This window comes from Podarcis vaucheri, assembly GCF_965113315.1.
Source record: "Podarcis vaucheri genome assembly, chromosome: 16".
NCBI lineage: Eukaryota > Metazoa > Chordata > Lepidosauria > Squamata > Lacertidae > Podarcis > Podarcis vaucheri.
In genome coordinates this window covers 32192752-32214286 of record NC_138754.1, presented here as the reverse complement: position 1 = coordinate 32214286, position 21535 = coordinate 32192752, and the positions used below count along the sequence as shown (strand labels likewise).

Genomic DNA, 21535 nt, shown 5'->3' with positions numbered 1-21535 from the left:
ACCACTCTATATCTTAATTTTGGTAGCTATAGGAAATCAAATGCAAAAATGCCTTGGTGCCTGAATGAAAACAACAACGACCCAAGTATATGGTGGATCTATAGGAAGAGGATGCAGCCCATAATTTTAGCTGCAGTTTTCAGCCAATCCACATCAAAGAGGAGGGGGAAAACATATTTCTGTTGCCTTTCACTACAGGACTTTTGATCTGGCAGTACTCTAGCCGTTGAAAACTCTGCCCGAAGGAATAGATGGTTTAAATATTTCAGATACGCAGATAGCAGTCCAACTGAGTTTTAATAGCTAGCGGGGACGCATTTCACCACTTTTTTTTGTATGTATCCAAAATCATTCCAGCCACATCTCTCCTTTTTTCACTTACCAGTTGGGGATTCAGAAACCACAGGTCATTCGTACAGCCCTCAAGCAGTGACCCAGCCTGTTTGACTCCAAAGAGTGAAGAGAGACAGTTTCAGACAGACAGTCAGACTCCTAGAAAGAGGAACCGGATGTCTTGTTCCCAAAGAAATCACAATTTTTGTTGACAAAAGAAAAAGCTGGCTCGAAGGATGGGGTGGGGAGAGAAAGGAAACTAGGTCAAAAGTACAAGCAGCTTTTTTACTTGTTTTGACGAATGCAGCTATTTTTTCATTCTTTATCTAAAGCAACGGAAGAAAGCATCAAAATACCAGTCTCTCTCTCTCTCTCTCTCTCTCTCTCTCTCTCTCTAAGGACCATGAACACAATGGCAGTTCATATGCTTCTTTATATGCAGAAAGATCCAACTTCAATCCCTGCTATTTTCAGGTAGGACTAGGAGGGTACCTCTGCCTGAGGCCCTGGAATGCTGCTGCAATTCAGGACAGGTGATACCAGGCTTAGATAGACCAGTTGTCTGGTTTGGTATAAGACAGCTTCCTATGTTCTTCTAACATCAAGCAGATTGGTGCCTGAGCAAAGGAAGTACAGGAGAATGTTAGGTCTATTGATAAACTGCACCACTCAACATAAGGAGGCCCTCTGCCTGGTTCCCTGTAGCTTCACTTCTTGCAGAGAGGGAACTGCCAGAAGGCCCTCAGCACTGGACCTCAGTGTCCGGGCTGAACGATGGGGGTGGAGACACTTTGAATTGTGCTCAGAACCCAACACTTTGAATTGTGCTCGGAAACATACCAGGAGCCAACGTAGGTCTTTCAAGACTGGTGTGATAATGGTCCCTGCGGTTGCTCCCAGTCACCAGTCTAGCTGCCCCATTCTGGATTAGTAGTAGTTTCCGAGTCAACTTCATAAGGGATGATGATAGTCGAAGTTCAAGATCACCTGGAGATCACCACGTTGATTACCCCTGTTCTAGAGCTTTGCATGAGAAAATGTGAAAATCCAGATGCAGTGTTTTGCTTGCAAGAAGGTGAGCATCCAAAGAGCATTACACAAAGTATCATGTTACTGCAAACAGCCCTTGCAGCTGTGATCCTTCTGTTCATGGTCCCTTGGACCCAATCCATAATTACAGTTATAAACTTGCAGCTTTCGAATTCTGGAGCTGCGGAGATGGCAATGGTGTGCACAGTAACCATATTGCTCTCCAATATGTTTGCTCCCCAAGGAGCAAACACGTTCTCCAGGGCGCAGTATTTTATGAAGGGCAAAAGCCAGGCCAGAGGCTTCACAATGGCTGGCACTTATATTCCACTGTGGTGTGCAAGGGTACCAGGCGGAATGATCGTAATAGGAAGCACTTGCCTTACAGCACTAAAATAATGGATTGAATTCTTCACAGGACAAATCGCAACTTATCAAGCCCAAGTCATTACACATTCCACCGCTTGTCTTCTTTAAGAATTCATGCTGCTTTATGCAAACATACATTTTTCATAAAGCCACCATCACAACTCACACAAAGGAAGAAAACTGTAGTCTTTTCTCAACACCAAGAATCTGTGGTGAGTATCTTTTGTTAGTTAATAGTCTCAGCACAGGTCTTTAATGTGCTTTGAACAGAGAGAGCAGCAGTAGCCCAAGACTTAATGTTTAACCAATTAGGTTATTTGAAGGCTTCGTCATCACTGCAGGCAGGTCAAAAATGCACGCACTAAGAAATAGAGCAGCATTCTGAGTAAAAACAGGCAGGCAAGAGTGAAAGCTGGCAGTCTATACAGTCGTACCTTGGAAGTTGAACGGAATCCATTCTGGAAGTCGTTCGACTTCCAAAACATTTGGAAACCAAGGCACATCTTCCAATTGGATGCAGGAAGCTCCTGGAGCCAATCAGAAGCCGTGGAACCCACGTCGGACGTTCCAGATCCAAAGAACGTTCGCAAACCGGAATACTCACTTCCGGGTTTGCGGCATTTGGGAGCCAAAACGTTTGACTCACAAGGTGTTCGACTTCCAAGGTACAGCTGCATATTTAAAAGTGAATTTTAAAACTCTTTTTTTATAGTTTACATGTGCCATGTATAGGGATGGGCGTATCTGTCAAATCTGGGTTCTCTCAGTTTCTAGTTGCTCCTCTCTTAAATTCAGTTTCTGCATTAGCTTGTGAACTGTTTTCCCCCACCCTAAGTCCTCATAAAAATTCATCGGCATTTTAATCCGAATTTACCTTGATATACACAAGTTTATATGCAATTTTGCCTAATATACATTTTTTTCACAGCAATTTCCCCGAATATAATGCATTTCTGTATATGACTTTCACTAATACATGCCTCTTCAAGTATACTTTACCTTAATATATGCATTTTTACACACATTACTTGGCTGGATGACTTCACTGCAAAATTTGGAGAAGTGCAAATTTCTAAAGATGTCAATGCCTATTGCTTTGGAAAGTGTGAAATAGGTATTTTCACCATTAAATGTGAGCTGAATGTAATTTCTCCCCCCTCTCTAGTTATGTGTATGCCATATTCAGCACACAGCAGCACACAAATGAGAAGGATGCAAACACATGGTCCTACTGTCACAGCTTATATCCAAAATGCACAGGCCCTGACAGGCCGCCAACAAACTAGCCTTCAAGCAATTAGCTAAAGCCTTTTTGTGCATCTCGAACTGCAGCAGAGAAACAAGCAACATCGACGTAGACTGACAACCTGTTACCAGGGTCAGGGGCCTGCAGTCCTGCAGGTGTCACTGGACTCCCATCACGTCAGGCAAGCATAGCCAACGGTCAGGGATGATTGGAGAAGTAGTTCACAAACACCTGGAGGGCTCGGGTTCCCCAACACTCCTCTATTAGTTTACCGGAGTGTCTAGATCCTGATCATTACTGCCTTTTGCCCCCTTATAATTTGATATGGAACAGCATCATTTCACTCACCTCTGCAAGCCGCTGCAATTTGCTGAATATTACTACAAACCTCTAAAGTCATTATTAATGAAGCTCCCTCTACAGCAGTAGCTACAGAGAGACCAGAGTAGAATGAGATATAAATCATAAAGTGATGGGCACATTAAAGCTGACATTTCCAATATTTTGCCTGTCTCACATCGCTGCTTCTCGTTATCACCCTTTGTTCCATATTTTATTTATTCTATGTGATTAACTTTATATGGATCTGTTAAAAACATGACAGCTTAACATTGTTATAATAATTGAAATCTATTTCAGAGCCTTGATTTGCCAGTTTGTTGTTCAACAACAACAAATACTCACTTAGCGGCCTTTGAATAAAGAAGCGCATTGGTAAGCTTATGTAAAAGCAAAGAACAAGTTTGCATTTGATTTTTAAGATGCAACGAGAAAATAAAGGGGATGGGGAGGGATGCACACAACTGCGTTTTTACTAACACAATCAAAGGAAGGCAATGGAATATTTTTTAAATATTTTGCTCCCCATACTTACTAAAATGAATACTTGAAACAAAGAAAACTACTTCAACTCTTTTGAGTATACCAGAGGAACATGAAACAAGGAGAGTTCATGTGATTAAAAGAACCATCCCAGATAGCTCAGTTGTGCAAAATCAATATTGAAGAATCATTTATTGTTATATGATGAATACCTCGGGTTAAATACTTAATTCGTTCCGGAGGTCCGTTTTTAACCTGAAACTGTTCTTAACCTGAAGCACCACTTTAGCTAATAGGGCCTCCTGCTGCCGCCGCGCCGCCAGAGCACAATTTCTGTTCTCATCCTGAAGCAAAATTATTAACCCTAGGTACTATTTCTGGCTTAGTGGAGTCTATAACCTGAAGCGTATGTAACCCGAGGTACCACTGTATAGTCAATTGAATGAGTTCCTACTTTAACAAGCACAGCTTGGATTTTCAGGTACCTTTTGGCTTTTACCTGAAATCTGTTTTCCCCATTCCTGGTAGTTTCTATTGCACAATTACAAAGATCAAATTTGTGTATACCTTTCTATGAACTGGTTTGTTGCAGTTCCTTATGTACAGCCCAATAGAGAAATAGGCTTTCTCCTGGAAAGAAATTATTTTCAATCATATTTAGGACTGCAAAATTTGTTCTGGAAAGTAAGGAATTCTGATCTCAGCATTTAAGAGACACTGAGATGTTTTGATTTTGATAACTCACTTGATATGAAAAGCACAAGGCTGCAATCCTAACCCCCACTTACCTGGGCGTAAGCTATACTGAATGCAGTAGGACTTACTTCTTAGTTGGCTTGCTCTGCCAACAGTACACCTCAGTATATCTATTTCTTGATTATTTGTGATCCCACCTCTTTTTTTAGCCTGTAGGGTGGGTACTGTTGTGAACTGTTAAAACATGTTCCTATTTAAATAGTGCCATACTTATAGATTGTGGTGGCTTTTTATTATTATGCAATAACATACATATGTCTGCATTCTTGCACATAGTTCTGTAGTTTTACACCAGGGATGGCCCTTCAGATGCTGCTGTACTACAAAACCCATCACCCCTGACCATGCTATCTGGGGTTGTTGGAAGCTGAGAGTCCAACAACTTCTGTAGGGCCAAATATGCAATGCAAGACCATGTTTCTGACTACCGTATTTTTCGTCCCATAGGACGCACCTAGTTTTTTGGGGGGGAAATAAAGGAATTCCCCCCCTTTATTTCCCCCCCAAAAGCAGGTCGGGGAAACCGAACCAGGTCGAGTAACAGCGGGATGGCGGCGCTGCGCCTCCCTGCTGTCCCCCGAGCTTGTGGGGCTGGCCGATGTCTGCCCGGCGCGAGGGGCGCTCTGCATCAGTTCACCCCGCCCGCTGGGCGGCAGGCTGCTATCCGCAGCGTGGGGAGCCCTGCGGGGAACTCCTACAAGGCTCCCCACGCTACGTATGTCTGCCGGGCGCGGGGGGCGTTCTGCTTCAGGGCGCCCCTCGCGCTGGGCGGCAGGCTGCTATCCGCAGCCTAGACATCCCTGCCGGACCTCCCATAGGGCTGCCTAGGCTGCGGATGTGTTCCATCAAAGCTTCATCAAAAGCCTGCATTCGCCCCATAGGACGCACCCAGATTTCCCCTTCATTTTTGGAGGGGAAAAAGTGCGTCCTATAGGGCGAAAAATACGGTAATTTCCAGCATGCTGTGGGAGAAACTATCCCCAGTACCTTACTACTGCTTCTAGAAATATCGTGCCTTGGTCCTTATCATTTCTAAAGTTATGTTTATTCAATGCATTTGTCTTGTGTTTTATTGTTTTTCTAATTTTAATAATCTGTTTTGTGCTTGTTTTTAACTTGAGTGTACTTCCCTTGTCAATGCAGAATGTCTGTATTCATTAAGCACTTTTCCTTTTTACATTTTATGTTTCCTAGGAATGGTAACTAATGACTAATAAATGACTAGATATTGATATTTCTTGACTTTATTTGATGTACATTCCTAAGAATTTGGGTTGGGATCCAGGACAACTTTGTAAGCACATCAAGGGGTCAATGAACTTAAGAGGTTTGGGAAACTCTGCTTTAAATACAGATAGGTAGCCGTGTTGGTCTGCCATAGTCAAAATCTGCTTTAAATAGTTATTTCTGAACCTTATGTACACAACTGTGGCATGGAGCTCACACACTGGAACACACAGGAATGCCTTTCACAAGCTATGATAAAGGGAGCTTGGGAAGAGAAGGCTATGGCAACAGTGAAATCTGTGGGATTGAGGGAGCCAAGACTGAGCCATTCTGTGAAGGTGGGTGGGTTGGGAGAGAAAGCGAGGAATATATGGGCATGGAAAAAGAACGTGTGCCAAAGACGGCCGAGAGACATACATTGAGGGAGATGTAACAGGGACAGGGGCTGAGGGTCTTGGCAACACTTTTCATCCCCTTTGCCAGTCCCAAAAATTGGCTTCTAGTGTCGTTCACAGCAATTAAAATGAAATACAAGGAACAATATAAAACACTGCTAGGGGGCTGGTTCTTGGCTATGTCCACACATGATGGAAGGGTGCCTGGACAAAGCCTCTGCTCATTCTGACAGCCATAGCGTCTGTGACAAACACTGCAGATGATCCAAAGAATACCACAAATTCTCAACATACCAATTGGTTCTGTGCAAACATTATAGGCAAGAAATTAAGATACAGCAAATCCAGCGCTGGGGAATCTAAGGGTCTCCAGCTGTTGTTGAACTACAACTCCCATCATCCATGACAACCATTCGTGCTGGTTAGGGCTGATGGGAGCCTAACAATCTATGGAAGTGGGATACAACCACACCCTTGCATTAAGCAAAGCAATATCTAACTGCAAAACACGGTATGTATACAGCTATTAGGCATGGTCAGGATACGGCACTTGTACACGATATGGATGGGCTTGTGAACTCAATGCCACCACCATCATCCTGGTGCTTCCCTGGCCGCCCTCTGCCTTGCTACATCCTCACTCCAGCACATGGCAGCAGTCCACCTAGTGCGCCGTGACCGAGGTATGGACCTTCATAATGTTGGTGTACAACTCTCAACCCAATTGTACAATACCCTATTGCAGGGGTCTTCAACCTGTAAGACAAAAAGAGCCACTTGGACCCGTTTCCGAAGAAAAAAAAACTGGGAGCCGCAAAACTTGTCATTATAAAAATAACTTTTTTGTCACTTTTAAAAATTATTTCTTTGTTTGACCCCTCAGAATTACTCCTCATAGAAATAAACGTTAAATTAACAAGTTACCTTTTTGTGTGTGTGTGTTCTTCACTCCCCTTCAAAACAGTGACCAGCGTACATGCCCCTTACAATGTAGTGGGCGGGCGGGAAGGTGACGTCGGGACGGTGCGTGACTAACGCACACACCGCCCCCATGCGACGTCACAGCCAGTACAGCGCCCGCCACAGTGGGGAGTGTCGGGGTGCACAATGCGCCTCCTCCCCTCGCTAGTATCTGCCCCGGAGCCGCGGCAAAGGTGTAAAAGAGCCACATGCGGCTCCAGAGCCGTGGGATGCTGACCGCTGCCCTATTGGTTAATTATTAATTTTTTAGAAGAGAAGGTGAAAAGGGGAGAGCCCACAGCTTATTGGTAGAAGGCATGCTCTGCACGCAGAAATCCCAGGTTCACTTGGCATGTCCAGCTAAAAGCAGGGTTTCCTCAAACTTGTGACTCCAGCTGCTTTTGGCCTACAACTCCCATCATCCCTAGCTAGCAGGACCAGTGGTCAGGGATGATGGGGACTGTAGTCTAAAAACAGCTGGAGACACAGGTTTGGGAAACCCTGAGCTAAAAGCATAGCATATGATGGAAATGACCTCTGCTCAAGACCCTGGACAGCTACTGGCAGTCAGAGCAGACAATACAGTGGTGCCTCGCAAGACGAAATTAATTCGTTCCGCAAGTTTTTTCTTCTTGCGAGTTTTTCGTCTTGCGAAGCATGGTTTCCCATAGGAATGCATTGAAAATCAATTAATGCGTTCCTATGGAAACCGCTTGCCAGGCTGGCGGTGCGGAGAAGGGCTTTTCTCCCCACCGCAAGCCTTCAGGACAGGTACGGGAACAGAGGGGAAGGGGCGCAGCACTTCTCCTCTGTTCCCGGGGCTTGCATTCTGAATGTTGGTGGTGGGAAGGAAAACCCTCCTCCCACCGCAAGTCTTCAGGACAGCCTTCTGAAGGCTGGCGATGGGGCGGAAAGACCTCCTCCTGCCGCCAGCCTTCGGAGCAGCCTTCCAAAGGCTGGCGGTGGGGCAGAGAGCCCTCCTCCCGCCGCCAGCCTTCGGAGCATCCTTCCGAAGGCTGGCGGCGGGAGGAGGTCTTTCTGCCCCACCGCCAGGCTTTGGAGCAGGCTTCCGAAGGCTGGCGGCGGGAGGAGGTCTCTCCGCCCCACCGCCAGCCTTCAGAGGAGGTCCAAGGACAGTGGGGAAGACGCGCTGCGCTTCCCCGCTGTCCCGGAGATTTCCCTATGGGCTTTCGTCTTGCGAAGCAAGCCCATAGGGAAATTCGTTTTGCGAAGCGCCTCCAAAACGGAAAACCCTTTCGTTTAGCGGGTTTTCCGTCTTGCGAGGCGTTCGTCTTGCGGGGTACCACTGTACTGAGCTTAGGTCCACCTTCCCAGCCTGGTATCTTCTAGATGTCTAGGTCTACTGCTCCCATCAACCCTGGTCAGCACGACTAATAATCAGGGATGATAGGATGGGTAGTTCAAAACATCACGTGGGCACCAGGTTGGGGAAGGCCATGCTTGAAGCAGAATTGGTCTAACTTGGTATAAGGCAGCTTCCCGAGCTCTTATAATGCTGCAGGAAACACTTGGGAATGAGTCTTTGATCTACTCCAGCATACAGTGGTACCTCGAGTTAAGTACTTAATTCGTTCCAGAGGTCTGTTCTTAACCTGAAACTGTTCTTAACCTGAAGCACCACTTTAGCTAATGGGGCCTCCTGCTGCTGCTGTGCGGCCAGAGCACGATTTCTGTTCTCATCCTGAAGCAAAGTTCTTAACCTGAGGTACTATTTCTGGGTTAGCGGAGTCTGTAACCTGAAGCGTATGTAAGCCGAGGTACCACTGTATTCTCAAGACAGCAGTCCTCAAACTTGTGATAAGATAGAAGTATTTGTAGAAGGGATCACAACTCAGCAGTGAGCACATGCTTCCCATACATTCGATGCCAAGATCAATCCCCGGTATTTCCAGTTGCAAGGACCCAAAGCAAGGACTCTACCGCTGAGCTGTGGTCCTTTCTTGGAAACAGGGGTCAAGTAGCTGCTGATAGGAAAGACTCCTGCCTGAGACCCTGGTGAGGCAGTAGAAAATACAGAGGCAGAAGGGCAAATAGTTTGCTATAAGGGGGCTTCCTGTATTGCTAAGGAGACTGTAGGAATTAAGACCTTTCGTCATTGAAAATAGTGGATCTCAATGTGACACGCTAGAATTGAAGACGGCCCTATGTTTAATTAGGTTGAAGTCTACAGGTTTAAAGTATTCTAATGCTACTCCAGAATTCAACTACAAATTAATTACAGTGGTACCTCGGGTTACGAACTTAAGGTCTGTTCTTAACTCGAAACTGTTCTTAACCTGAGACAAGCTTTCACTAATAGGGCCTCATGCTGTCGCCGCACCACTGGCACGTCATTTCCGTTCTCATCCTGGGGCAAAGTTCTTAACCTGGTACTACTTCAGGGTTAGCGGAGTTTGTAACCCGAAGTGTTTGTAACCCGAGGTGTTTGTAATCCGAGGTACCACTGTACTATTGACAACTAGTCCTGCTTACATTTTAGTATATGGCATAACATTAACATTTTAAAGTGATTCTGAAAACACAAAAAATGGATATTTCAACAACAAAACTCAGTGGTGTTGTTTTTTGCACAATACTCCTGGTTGAGGAATGACCACATATGCTTTCTGTGTGGTATAAATATTGCACAATGGTTGGGGGGATGTTTAAGAGCAGCTTTATTATGCAATGCCAGAAACAGATGGCCAGAAGAAGAGTTCTGCTTGAGAATTGTGGAGGGGGTGGGGAATCATAGCAGCAGTCATGAGTATTTATCGCTTTTCACAGTTACCAGGTAAAACATTGATCAATTCTTTCAGCTGTTACCCAACAGCATTAATTTCTTGTTTCCCCCTCTTGCTTTTGTACTAAATAAGAAAGCCATTTATTAAGCCCTAAAGATGTGTAGCAATTCATTTACAACTCCAAATCCAGTCACACCTGTAAAGTACTGCTGCTTGTATAGTTCTACAGCTTGGGAAACAAATTAAACTTTGGCACATACTTAAATTTTAACGTGCATTTGATTCACAACACTTGCTTGTTTCTATGGGCACACAACACGTGCGCTTCCACTTGGCTTAAGCTTACCGCAAAATTCCTATTTTCTAAGTATACAAAACATGGATTGAATAAATATAGGAGCCAGAGGAACTGGAATAATCTAATTTTGAATACTATCTGAGAAACACCTTGTCACAGTTCCGAGTCCAATTCACTGAAATAAACAGGGATTCTGCATTAGCCTAGTCTAGTGCTGTTCTTTGACAATTCCCCCATATTTCAACTGAGATTAAAGATACTTCTGATGGGTTGTGCTATTTATGAAGGCTGGTGTGGTACAATACATTACACAGGGAACTACTATATTTAAACTACATCAACAAAATAAGTAATATAACATCTACAATGTAAGAGGATTCACTTATTTTTACTAGAATCCTAATACCATATAAAACATATACATTCACTTCTAAAGTGATTTTCAATATCCACCCCGTTTCACTCAATGCCCAAGTGAGTTTACTTATAACAGATGTATCATGTAGTTTAATGTGCCATTTTCTTAATATACCGGTAGTCATTTGAAAATTCCTCAGGTATTGTTAAATCTTGGTGTTACAATGATGTAAAACATAATCAATTCTTTTACTTCCGATACAGTCCATTTTAATATTTAAAATATTGAATACTTTTTAAGGTAGAAACTTAACTTTCCAAAAGCACATATTTACCTTCAGAATCCTCTAGCACTGCCATAAAATCACAACCAGTGAACAAAGCCCCTTCCCTCTTGTCTACATTTCAGAAGTTTCCAATCATTTTTATATTATAATTAGCTTTTGATACCACTGCAATATCATTTTTAAAAATTATGTTCCTTTAATCATATTTGATCTTGTAATAGGGTCGCAATACCATTGATATCATTTTAAAACTATTTTCATGTAATACAGAAGCTACTTTACTCGTTTACTTCTTAATTACAGTGACATGTGTCATTACTACCAATTTTATTTATTACATTTATACCTCACCTCTTTCTCCACAACAACCCTGTGTGGTAAAAGGTAAAGGACCTCTGGACGGTTAAGTCCAGTCAAAGGCAACTATGGGGTTGCAGTACTCATCTTGCTTTCAGGCTGAGGGAGCCAGCGTTTGTCTGCAGACAGTTTTCTGGGTTATGAGGACAGCATGACTAAACCGCTTCTAGAGCAATGGAACACCATGACAGAAACCAGGGTGCACAGAAACGCCGTTTACCTTCCCACCACAGCGCTGCTTTCAAACTTCTAGATTAGCAGGAGCTGGGAAAGAGCAACGGGAGCTCACCTTGTCTCAGGGATTCGAACCGCTGGTTTTGATCGGCAAGCCTAAGAGGCTCAGCGGTTTAGACCACAGCGCCACCCGTATCCCATGTGGTAGATTAGCCTGAAAGACAGTGACTGACCCAAGGACCAACTGGGGAGCCCTGGTCTCCCAGGTCCCTAGCCTGACACTTTTAACCACTACAGGACACTGGCTTTAAGGTGATTGTGATGGCACATGAAGTCCAATACAGCTTGGATCTCAGTTACTTAAAGGATCGTCTGTCCCTTTATCAGCTTAAAGGTAAAGGTAAAGGGACCCCTGACCATTACGTCCAGTCGTGACCAACTCCGGGGTTGCAGCGCTCATCTCGCTTTATTGGCCGAAGGAGCTGGTGTACAGCTTCCAGGTCATGTGGTCAGCATGACTAAGCTGCTTCTGGTAAACCAGAGCAGCACACGGAAACACCGTTTATCTTCCTGCCAGACCTATTTAGCTACTTGCACTTTGACGTACTTTCAAACTGCTAGGTTGGCAGGAGCAGGGACCAAGCAACGGGAGCTCACCCCGTTGCGGGGATTCGAACCACCAACCTTCTGATTGGCAAGTCCTAGGCTCTGTGGTTTAATCCACAGCGCCACCCGCATCCCATACTTTATCAGCTTACCTGTCTGAAAACCATCAGTGGATACCCTTCTTTGTGCTACATTGGTGAGACTTGTTATGCTGAGACATGGGAGAGTGATTTCTCTGAGCTGGCACCCAATTTATGGAATGCCTTCCTCTCTATGATCTACTGGGAGCTGACTTTTTGCTTTCCAGAGCCAGCTAAAATCATAGTTGTTCACTCAGGTGTTGACAATGTGTTACTCCCTGGACTGGGTGCTAAAATGTAGTTGGCTGTGTTCTGTAGACCAGAGGTTCCCAATTGGTGCTCTGCGGACCCCTGGAGGTCCATGGCACCATTCATGTAACAAAAAACTACCATAAAGGTATCAAAAATTTCAAAAGTAGGGGGTCCATGGCTTGGCTTTTGAAAAAGAGGGGGTCTGCAGTACTTAGTTAATTGGGAAACACGGGCTACAGACTGTTAAGAGGCTGATTTGCTTTATCTGTCCTCATTTTATTGTATAATTCTATATATTATTGTTGGTTGTGGGGGTTTTTAAATTGCTGATTGCATCCCACCCACCCACCCTGGGATGGCTTGCAATGAAAGGCATGTCACACATATTTTAAATTAAAATATTATTGTCATTTAAGGGTCACAAACTCCACTTGGCCAAGAATATACAAAGAGGCTGCAGCAAGAGTTAAACACTAGCCTCACAGTAAAGACACTCCACTGGATGACACCAGCAGCTGTTTGAATACACTTTACCAAGAATACCAGAAGGCTGGATGCTGCTAGTATATCTAGTCAGTTTTCACAACCAGCCAGCATCCGGGGCAGACCTCACCATAAAATAGTGTGAAAATAGTTAGATGATAGATTCCAGATTTCCATGCCTCCAGTCTCCATTTCCGTATGTCACAAAAAGGCTCGATGGGTCATTATTTTGCTTCAGAAGCAAAGTATCTCTTAAGGCCAGCTCTGACAGCATGTACAGTTGTATTGTCAGAAAATGATCATCACAAGTACATCAGCAGAAAACCGCTACCTCTAAAGCTGTCGCACGCAGCACCCAAGGCTGACTGAAGGCATTTATTCTTTAACTCTCACTATAGTCAAAGGTTACTTACAACCGGCAGATGGAAACTGACTTCAAAAGAGCTTTGAAGAATCAAGGTCAGAGAGAGCTAATGCCCTGAGGATTTATAGCAGTCACGAAAAGGCATTGGCACATACAACTAATTATACATATTGGATGGTGGCTATTAGCTATGGCACCCATGTTCATGTAGCCTAATATATAAAAAATATGTAGATACTGATTTATAAATGGCTAACAAAAAGTGGTATGCAACACGCTTAACAAAAAATGAAGGTCAAAATACAATCAGTAGAGCAAAACAAGTAATAATCAAATATGTGCTGAGTAGCAAAAATGAGATACCAAGCAATATTGCTATTTCCCAAAGGTTTATTTAAAAATAAATGTTTCTAACATGCATCAGAAACCACAGATAGACTCATGTTGAATGTCCACAGGGAGTGTGTTCCAGAGCGTAGGCACCATGATGGAAAATTATCTCTTCTGAGTAACTGCCAGGTGGAGCTCATGAACATGCAACCGTACCAGGAGGACCTCTTTGAATGACCATCGTGACCAGGAACAATAAGGGAGAAGGTGGTCTCTCACATAAACATGTTCTATACTAAGGGAACTCTGGGAGTGGTGAGTGAGGGGAAGTTCTGTTGTGCAGCCAGCTAGGACTGCTCATGCTAGGAGAACTGTTTAGTTTCACACTGCCTGTTATTATTTTTGGAGAGGGTTGTTTGAGATAGTGTAGAATACTGCCTTCCAGTGTTTAAAAACTGTGCTCACAATGAGTTGCACTCAGCTAAGTCCTACTCATAAGGAAACCTATTAGCTTCAATGGGTCTACTCTGAGTAGGAGTAGCATACACTACCCATTAACAATATTTTATATGAAAAATAGTAAGAGAGGAACTAATATTGCAAACTAAGGGGGCATCTCTATATGCACTTATGTGGATAAACAACCACGGAGTAAATGAGATTTAACTTATTCTGAGTTGACATGCATAGGAATTAGATATGCACAGGAAGAACTGGATAACTCAGTTGGTTAGAGCATAGTGCTGATAATGCCAAGGTTACAGGTTCAATCCCCATATGAGACAGCTGCATATTCCTGCATTGCAGAAGTTGGGTCCCATCCAACTCCACAATTCTATGATGCTATGACTGACCTGTAGAACACTGGGGTCTGCCGTTAAAACCCTAACCAGGTTTTGAAGAGAAATTTCTTAACTTATCAGTGAAAAGGGAGGAGGGGGTCCAGGCAGATATGCCAAGGAAGAAGCTGCAAGGTTTTCTAATGAAGACTCTCTCACATACCCCAACCCACTTTTGCCTGAATAACTGTTAGAAGAGCATCTTCATCAGATCTTAGGGGACTGGCACTATGATACAAGAGCTAGTGGTCCTTTAGATAGGCTGGACTTAAGCAATTTAGAGCTTTAAACGTGACCACAAACATCTTGAACTGTGCCTGGAAACTAAATGGTAACGAACACTCCTGCAAGCATGGGAATCCACAGGAATGTTTTGGGGGAGGTGCTGAGATGAGGTAACAGGTCAATTTCTTCCAAAATAGGAGTAGTGTCTGTACATTTGGTCTCATATCCCAGGTTTTACAAATGGTAGAAATGCAATGTTCTTTAAATGAAAGCTGGGAATTATGGTTGGGGAAGGGCTTGCCCCCACCATGGACTCCCATGGCTGCAAGTATGCTTCCACCATGAACCTAGTTGCCACATTCTGGACCAACTACAGTTTCCAGAGACTTCTCAGAGGCTGCACCCATAACAGAGCATGTTACAAATCCAATCAAGGTCTAACCATTGCTAGGGGGATCCTGCTCAAGGATGCTAACTGGCTGTTATATCAATTAAGCTGGTACCTCTGTGAAATTCATCTGATTCCCCTTCTACCACTCACAAAACCAGATTACTCCAATACCAGAAAAGAGAATTGTTCAAGGATTTTCAATTACCATCATTTACTTACAATGAAATAAAGCCATTTTGCATTTAGTAAATTAACATTTAAAAGCTTATTTCTGAATATAGTCAACACTGACCATTTTGCATTCACGGTAATGCTTTCCTCGGGAGTACTGTTGAGTATTGTACTTAACAGCTTTCAATTGCCTTCTGCAGGGTGAAATGGCCAGGTGCTAACATCATTATACATGGTTCTACACAGATTTAGCAAAAAGAAAACATTTTAGAATACCTGAACAGAAGTCCCCAAGGAAAAACACAAGCCTGGTCTTAAGAGTGCAGAACCTTCACTGGTTTGGTTTGCAGTACTAAAACACAACATCTTCAATTAATTATATCCTAAAGGGCTGCTGATTTTGGCAAGAGCAGCAGGAAAGACAGCACTCTATCAATCACTGGTTTTGGAACAGACATGGTATCATAACCTATTCCACTACAATATTCTGAAATAGGGGAGAATGCAGGCAGCACAGATTTGCTCAAGGAACATGTGTGGAACCTGTGGCCCTCCAAATGTTGGATTACAGCTCCTATCATCCCTGACCATTGGCCATGATGGCTGGGGCTGATGGGAGTTGGAATCTAGCAACATCTGGAGGGCTACAGTTCTCCACCTCTGGCCTAAGGCATTTTAAAAATATGTGATAGTGTGTCAGAGAAATAAACTGAGCACTGTTTTCCTGCACAGACTTTTGAGGGAGATGCCACGCTAGAAACCTGGGTTCTAATACCCTTGAATACCAAACTCTCATATGTACTTTTCAAAAGCAAGATACTTTTAGCATGTTATTGTAATGACTAATATTTAAATACTGTAGGTTTATGACACAATTAACATTTTACTATGGATACTTTGGAGCCACAGAATTTTTTCTACAAATAAACCTGATACTCTGGCCTTCTGAAAGAAGGGCCAAACATTTAATAGGGACCAAAGCAGCACAATGGTAGAGCACATACCTCACAGGTAGACTGCCACAGATTCATTTCCTGAAATCTACAATTAAAAGGATCAGACCTAAAGTGACTGAAAAGACTCCTCTATCCGAGATCCTGGAAAGCCACTGCCAATCGGAGGTGGTACAGAGCTAGATGGCCCAATGGCCTGATCAGGTACAAGGCAATTTCCTATGTTCCTATCCCATTTTCTAAAGCAATGATACTCTGCAATATGAAAGCCTCCTGTCATATAGGACAGTGACAACAGTATCAATGGACTTTAGTATACCTGTATTTACACAAACCAATGAAAAGTATGCTGAGCAATCCTGTAATAGTTAAGTTTCTATACGTGTTTGCACATACAGGAGCATGCACATTCACAAATGAATAGAGTGTAGTTTGATGCCTCATTTAACATCTTGGCAAATACCAAAATAAAGTAAGAGAAGGCTCAGCTGGCTTTGCAGCAGCCAGAGATACCAGTCCTTGGAGGTGTTATCAGATGATTAAAGGTAAAGGGACCCCTGACCGTTAAGTCCAGTTGCAGACGACTCTGGGGTTGTGGCACTCATCTTGCTTTACTGGCCAAGGGACCCGGCGTTTGTCTGCAGACAGCTTCCAGGTCATGTTGCCAGCATGACTAAGCCACGTCTGGAGAACCAGAGCAGCACACGGAAACGCCATTTACCTTCCCGCCAGAGCGGTACCTATTTATCTACTTGCACTTTGACATGCTTTCAAACTGCTAGGTTGGCAGGATCAGGGACCAAGCAACGGGAGCTCACCCCGTCACGGGGATTCAAACTGCCAACCGTATGATCGGCAAGCCCTAGGCTCTGTAGTTTAGACCACAGTGCCACCTGTGTCCCTATCAGCTGATTAAAGGTAAAGGTAAAGGTACCCCTGCCCGAACGGGCCAGTCTTGACAGACTCTGGGGTTTGTGCGCCCATCTCACATCTATAGGCCGGGGGCCAGCGCTGTCCGGAGACACTTCCGGGTCACGTGGCCAGCGTGACAAAGCTGCATCTGGCGAGCCAGCGCAGCACACGGAACGCCGTTTACCTTCCCGCTGGTAAGCGGTCCCTATTTATCTACTTGCACCCGGGGGTGCTTTCGAACTGCTAGGTTGGCAGGCGTTGGGACCGAGCAGCGGGAGCGCACCCCGCCGCGGTAAGAAAAAAATTATTTTGGACCACAGAAGTGCAGAAATGTTTTGAGGGGTGTGTATTAGCAACACAATGGGTAACAAAGGAACATTCATCTATCCACCCTATGTTTGGTGGAAAAGGCAAGGGCAAATCATAATATAGAGCATTCTCTTTTAAAAAAATTGTCCTGGGGAAAATGAATTTTTAAAAAGGCAAGATAAAAAGGTATAACATAGAAACAAATCAGTCCTTTGCTGACAGGTAGTCCTGAGTACAGAGTTTCCATCCACAGAGTTCCCACACATATCATGAAAAGCTCACTCATTACAGAACTGTAAAGTGCTGGGGATAGTTTGGGGTTTTGGTGTGTAACACAACTTCATTTTCAGAACTTAAGTTTCTGAACCTCACAGTTGCAGAAAAATAAACACATAATGCTACAATGCACCATGAAAAGTCATCTCACCAAATGTAAAAGAATAAAAAGGATTTCCGTTCCTTTCTTACTTTTCTACACCAACCTTCCTCCTGTGAATTAATGTGCAGCTCAACATGGAAATAGTAGGTTAATATTATACGAAAGTATAAGGTAAGCCCCATTGAACTAGGAGAGTATAAGGATTGTGATTAAGCTTTTCCCATTACTTTACCTCAAGGCAAGGAACAACTTCTTATGCCAGGCTTCGTCTTAAAGATGCAGGCCCAGTAAAGAATTAAGGAAAGGTTTGCAGCTGCGGTTCTGGTGGGGGTGGAGTGGGAATCCTAATCTCCTCTTCTGCTTATTTGGTATGCAGAATCAGCAGGTGGACAGTTTCAAGGACTTGAAGACAAACACTATTACCTGATTGCTACTGACCAAATAGCTGCTAAAGGTGCTGCTAAATTCAAAAGTTGATTACACTCCTTAAAAGAAAATGTGTGGAGCTATCATCGTTCAAAGGTACTTGCCTGATCTCCTGCACAAGCCCACGTTGGAATCCACTCAGTTGTGCAAATTTAAGCACAGACTTTCCTTAGGGCCAACTGTATGTTATGATGGAGATCCATGGTTACATTTTTAAAGAATAAATTGAAAGGAACCATAGAGGGGTCTCAATTTGTCCACAATGGCAGCACTATTGTGGTGCTGTTTTGCTGATCAAAATTACTCCCCCAGCTGCTCTTTACCCTGTGAGGGTCTTGAACTGAAATAAAGTGACAACTCCCTCCCTCTTGCATTTTTCATTTTTAAAATAAATAAATAAACTACAAAATACAAGGACAGTTCTTCTACATCAGGCATCCCAAACTCAGCCCTCCAGCTGTTTTGGGACTACAATTCCCATCATCCTTGACAACTGGTTCTGTTAGCTAGAGATGATGGGAGTTGTAGTCCCAAAACAGCTGGAGGGCCAAGTTTGGGGATGCCTGTTCTACATAATGGCCCACACTAATAGAGAAAGCCTAAGGTGTATTGCTTCAAGCTGAGGTCAAGAACTAAAAAAATATTTATGTAACATCACTATCACATCTTTCCCTACGGAATTCAAGGCAGCACACACGAAGCTCCCAGCAGACGTCAAAAGGGTTATCATTAGCAAGGATTGCTAAATTTGTATCATTTTGTTACAACTGAAGTTCCCCCTTTCCTCCCAGGAAATCAAAGTTACATATGTCGCGTGTGGCCCTTCAGTTTTATCCTCACTACAACCCTGAGAGGTGGTTTGGGCTAAAAGACAGTGATTGGGCCAAAATTAGAGTGAACTTCCGTACTAAGCAACAATTGACCCTGGATCTTCCGAGTCATGTGACTTTCTATCCCCAAAATAGAAAAACAGAATGACGTTTTTCCATACCTCAAGCAGCACTCCTGGGAATATACACCTGTGTTTCTAATGGTTGTTTTCAGAACTGTAGTTTATATTTTTTCTGCTTCCTTCCCCAACCCATATTTCTTGTTTGCCATGTCTTTTCAATTGTAAGGGTAAGAAATATCTTACTACAGGTTTTCATAAGCTGCTCTGAGCACCTTTTTGGCTAATCAGCAGGGACAAAAGTGCTTCAAATCAATAAAACAATTTACGACTCTTTTTTTCAGTACAGAGAAAATACAAATTGAAGCAAGTCAATACACACAAGGGGTGGGGGGGAGAAGAACGCATGAGAGAGAAAGTCCGCAACTCTTTCCCCCAAAAAGGTTACTTTTTCACAGGCAGGGGGATCTGTTACATTTGTTTGATGCTGAACAAGACAGCCTGCATCTGCAATCTGTGAAGTCCAACACCTCATTGAGAACTAAGGATTGTTGTACACTATTCAACAAAGTGTAACATCCTTGCTATTTTGCTTTACTGTGTAAGTTGCTTTGAGGCGCTTGAATGTAAAAATGAAACAAAAATAATAATAATTCTCAGAAAGGTGGTCTCATTGGCATAAATGGACCTAACCACCGGATAAGCTCAGTTGGTAGAGCATGAAATACTTGATCTCAGGGCTGTGGGTATAAGCCCCACGTTGGGCTAAAGTTTCCCGCATTGTAGGAGGTTGGACTAAATGACCCTAGCGGTCCCATCCAACTCTACAATCCTACAATTCCAATATACAGTGGTACCTCGCAAGACGAATGCCTCGCAAGACAAAAAACTCGCTAGACGAAAGGGTTGTTTTTTGAGCTGCTTCGCAAGACGATTTTCCCTATGGGCTTGCTTTGCAAGACGGAAACGTATTGCAAGTTTGTTTCCTTTTTCTTAACACCGTTAATACAGTTGCAACTTGACTTCGAGGAGCAACTCATAGAACGCGGTGTGGTAGCCTTCTTTGAGGTTTTTAAACACTTTGGTGATTTTTGAAGTTACAAGAACAGAGATTCTGACTGAACATACGGGGAAACCTTCTGATGTTAAGAGCTGTTCGGCAGTGGAACGGACTCCCCCGGGAGGTGCTAGGCTATCCTTCCTTGGAGGTTTTAAAGCAGAGGTTGGATGGCCATCTGTCATTGGATGTTTTAGCCCCATGGTTCCCAGCGTGGGGCACACGCCTCACAGGGGGAGTAATTTGATTTTTAAGGGGGGCAATTTGAGAATGAGTTATTAACAGTTAAAAGCCTTTTAAGCTTCCTCCACGGAGTTCATTTTCTGAATAATAAGAATTATATGTCACGTGGGGTGCTGGGCGCAGCCGGATTTTAGAGATGCTTAGGTGGGCAAAGGGACGCGGGTGGCGCTGTGGGTTAAACCACAGAGCCTGGGGCTTGCCGATCAGAAGGTCGGCGGTTCGAATCCCCGCGACGGGGTGAGCTCCATTGCTCGATCCCTGCTCCTGCCAACCTAGCAGTTCGAAAGCACATCAAAGTGCAAGTAAATAGGTACTGCTCTGGCGGGAAGGTAAGCAGCTTAGTCATGTTTCCATGTGCTGCTCTGGTTCGCCAAAAGCGGCTTAGTTATGCTGGCCACGACCCGGAAGCTGTATGCCGGCTCCCTCGGCCAATAAAGTGAGATGAGCGCTGCAACCCCAGAGTCAGTCACGACTGGACCTAATGGTCATGGGTTCCCTTTATCTTTACATTAAGAGTATTTTATTTTAATATTTTGTTGGAAGCTGCCCAGAGTGGGTGGGGAAACCCAGCCAGATGGGCGGGGTATAAATAATAAATTATTATTATTATGAATGAATGGACCCAAGTTTGTCACGCCCATTCATTCCAACGGGTCTGCTCCGAGTGCGGCCAACACTCCAAGGCAGCCCTAAGTCAAGAGCCCTCCATCCCTCCGCGCCCCACCCATCCAAACGTCAACAGCCGCTTCGCAGCACTGGGAGCGGGAACTGAACGGAGGGCAGAGCCGCTTCTTTCCTCCCCCACAGCCGGCTCCTTGTGCCCGGGCTCCGCCGGGCCCCGTCCTCAGCTGGCCAGTTCCCCTCCCGGCGCCAACCCGCCCTCAGCCGCCTCTCCTCTCCCACTTACCCCCTCAGAAGGCTAAGCGCGCAAGAATCGCCGAGCTCCCTTCGACCCGCTTCCGGGAACACAGCCCACCTCGCAACAACGGCCGCGCTCATTCGCCTCTCGGGTCTGACCACGCCCGGCGCCCGCTCATTGGCCAGGTTTGAACGCACCTCGCGCCGGCCCCTCCCTCGCCCCCGCCTCCTCCGTCCTTTTTTGCTCCTCGCTGATTGGCTGGCTTCGCCAAGAGCAGTTGGACGCCTCTCAGGCTTCCAGAAGAGGCGGGGCTTTTTCCTTTGGGTGGTAACCTGCTTTAGCTAGGGAATGTTTTCCAGGGCTGTTCCCTCCTCCTGCTCGGCCCTCTCTCCCTTTCAAATGATTTTATTTAT

The 21535-nt window shown here is 44.4% G+C and overlaps 1 protein-coding gene across 4 annotated transcripts in view; it reads right to left on the bottom strand.

Annotated features, from left to right (window-relative positions):
• TANGO2 (transport and golgi organization 2 homolog) overlaps window positions 1–21262 on the bottom strand; it is a gene marked incomplete at its 5' end in the record, with an annotated part of 94681 nt that extends 73419 nt beyond the window's left edge. For 2 of the 4 annotated variants that reach the window (XR_014214499.1, XM_082203396.1), the window contains one exon: window positions 21171–21262. Coding sequence is in view for 1 of the 4 variants with exons in the window: in XM_082203396.1 (XP_082059522.1) it covers window positions 21171–21262 (92 nt within the window). Of the gene's footprint in view, window positions 1–382; window positions 509–21170 lie in introns of those variants that run through there. The other 2 variants (XM_082203398.1, XM_082203397.1) reach the window with 2 other exon arrangements.
• Window positions 21263–21535: the final 273 nt, after the last annotated feature.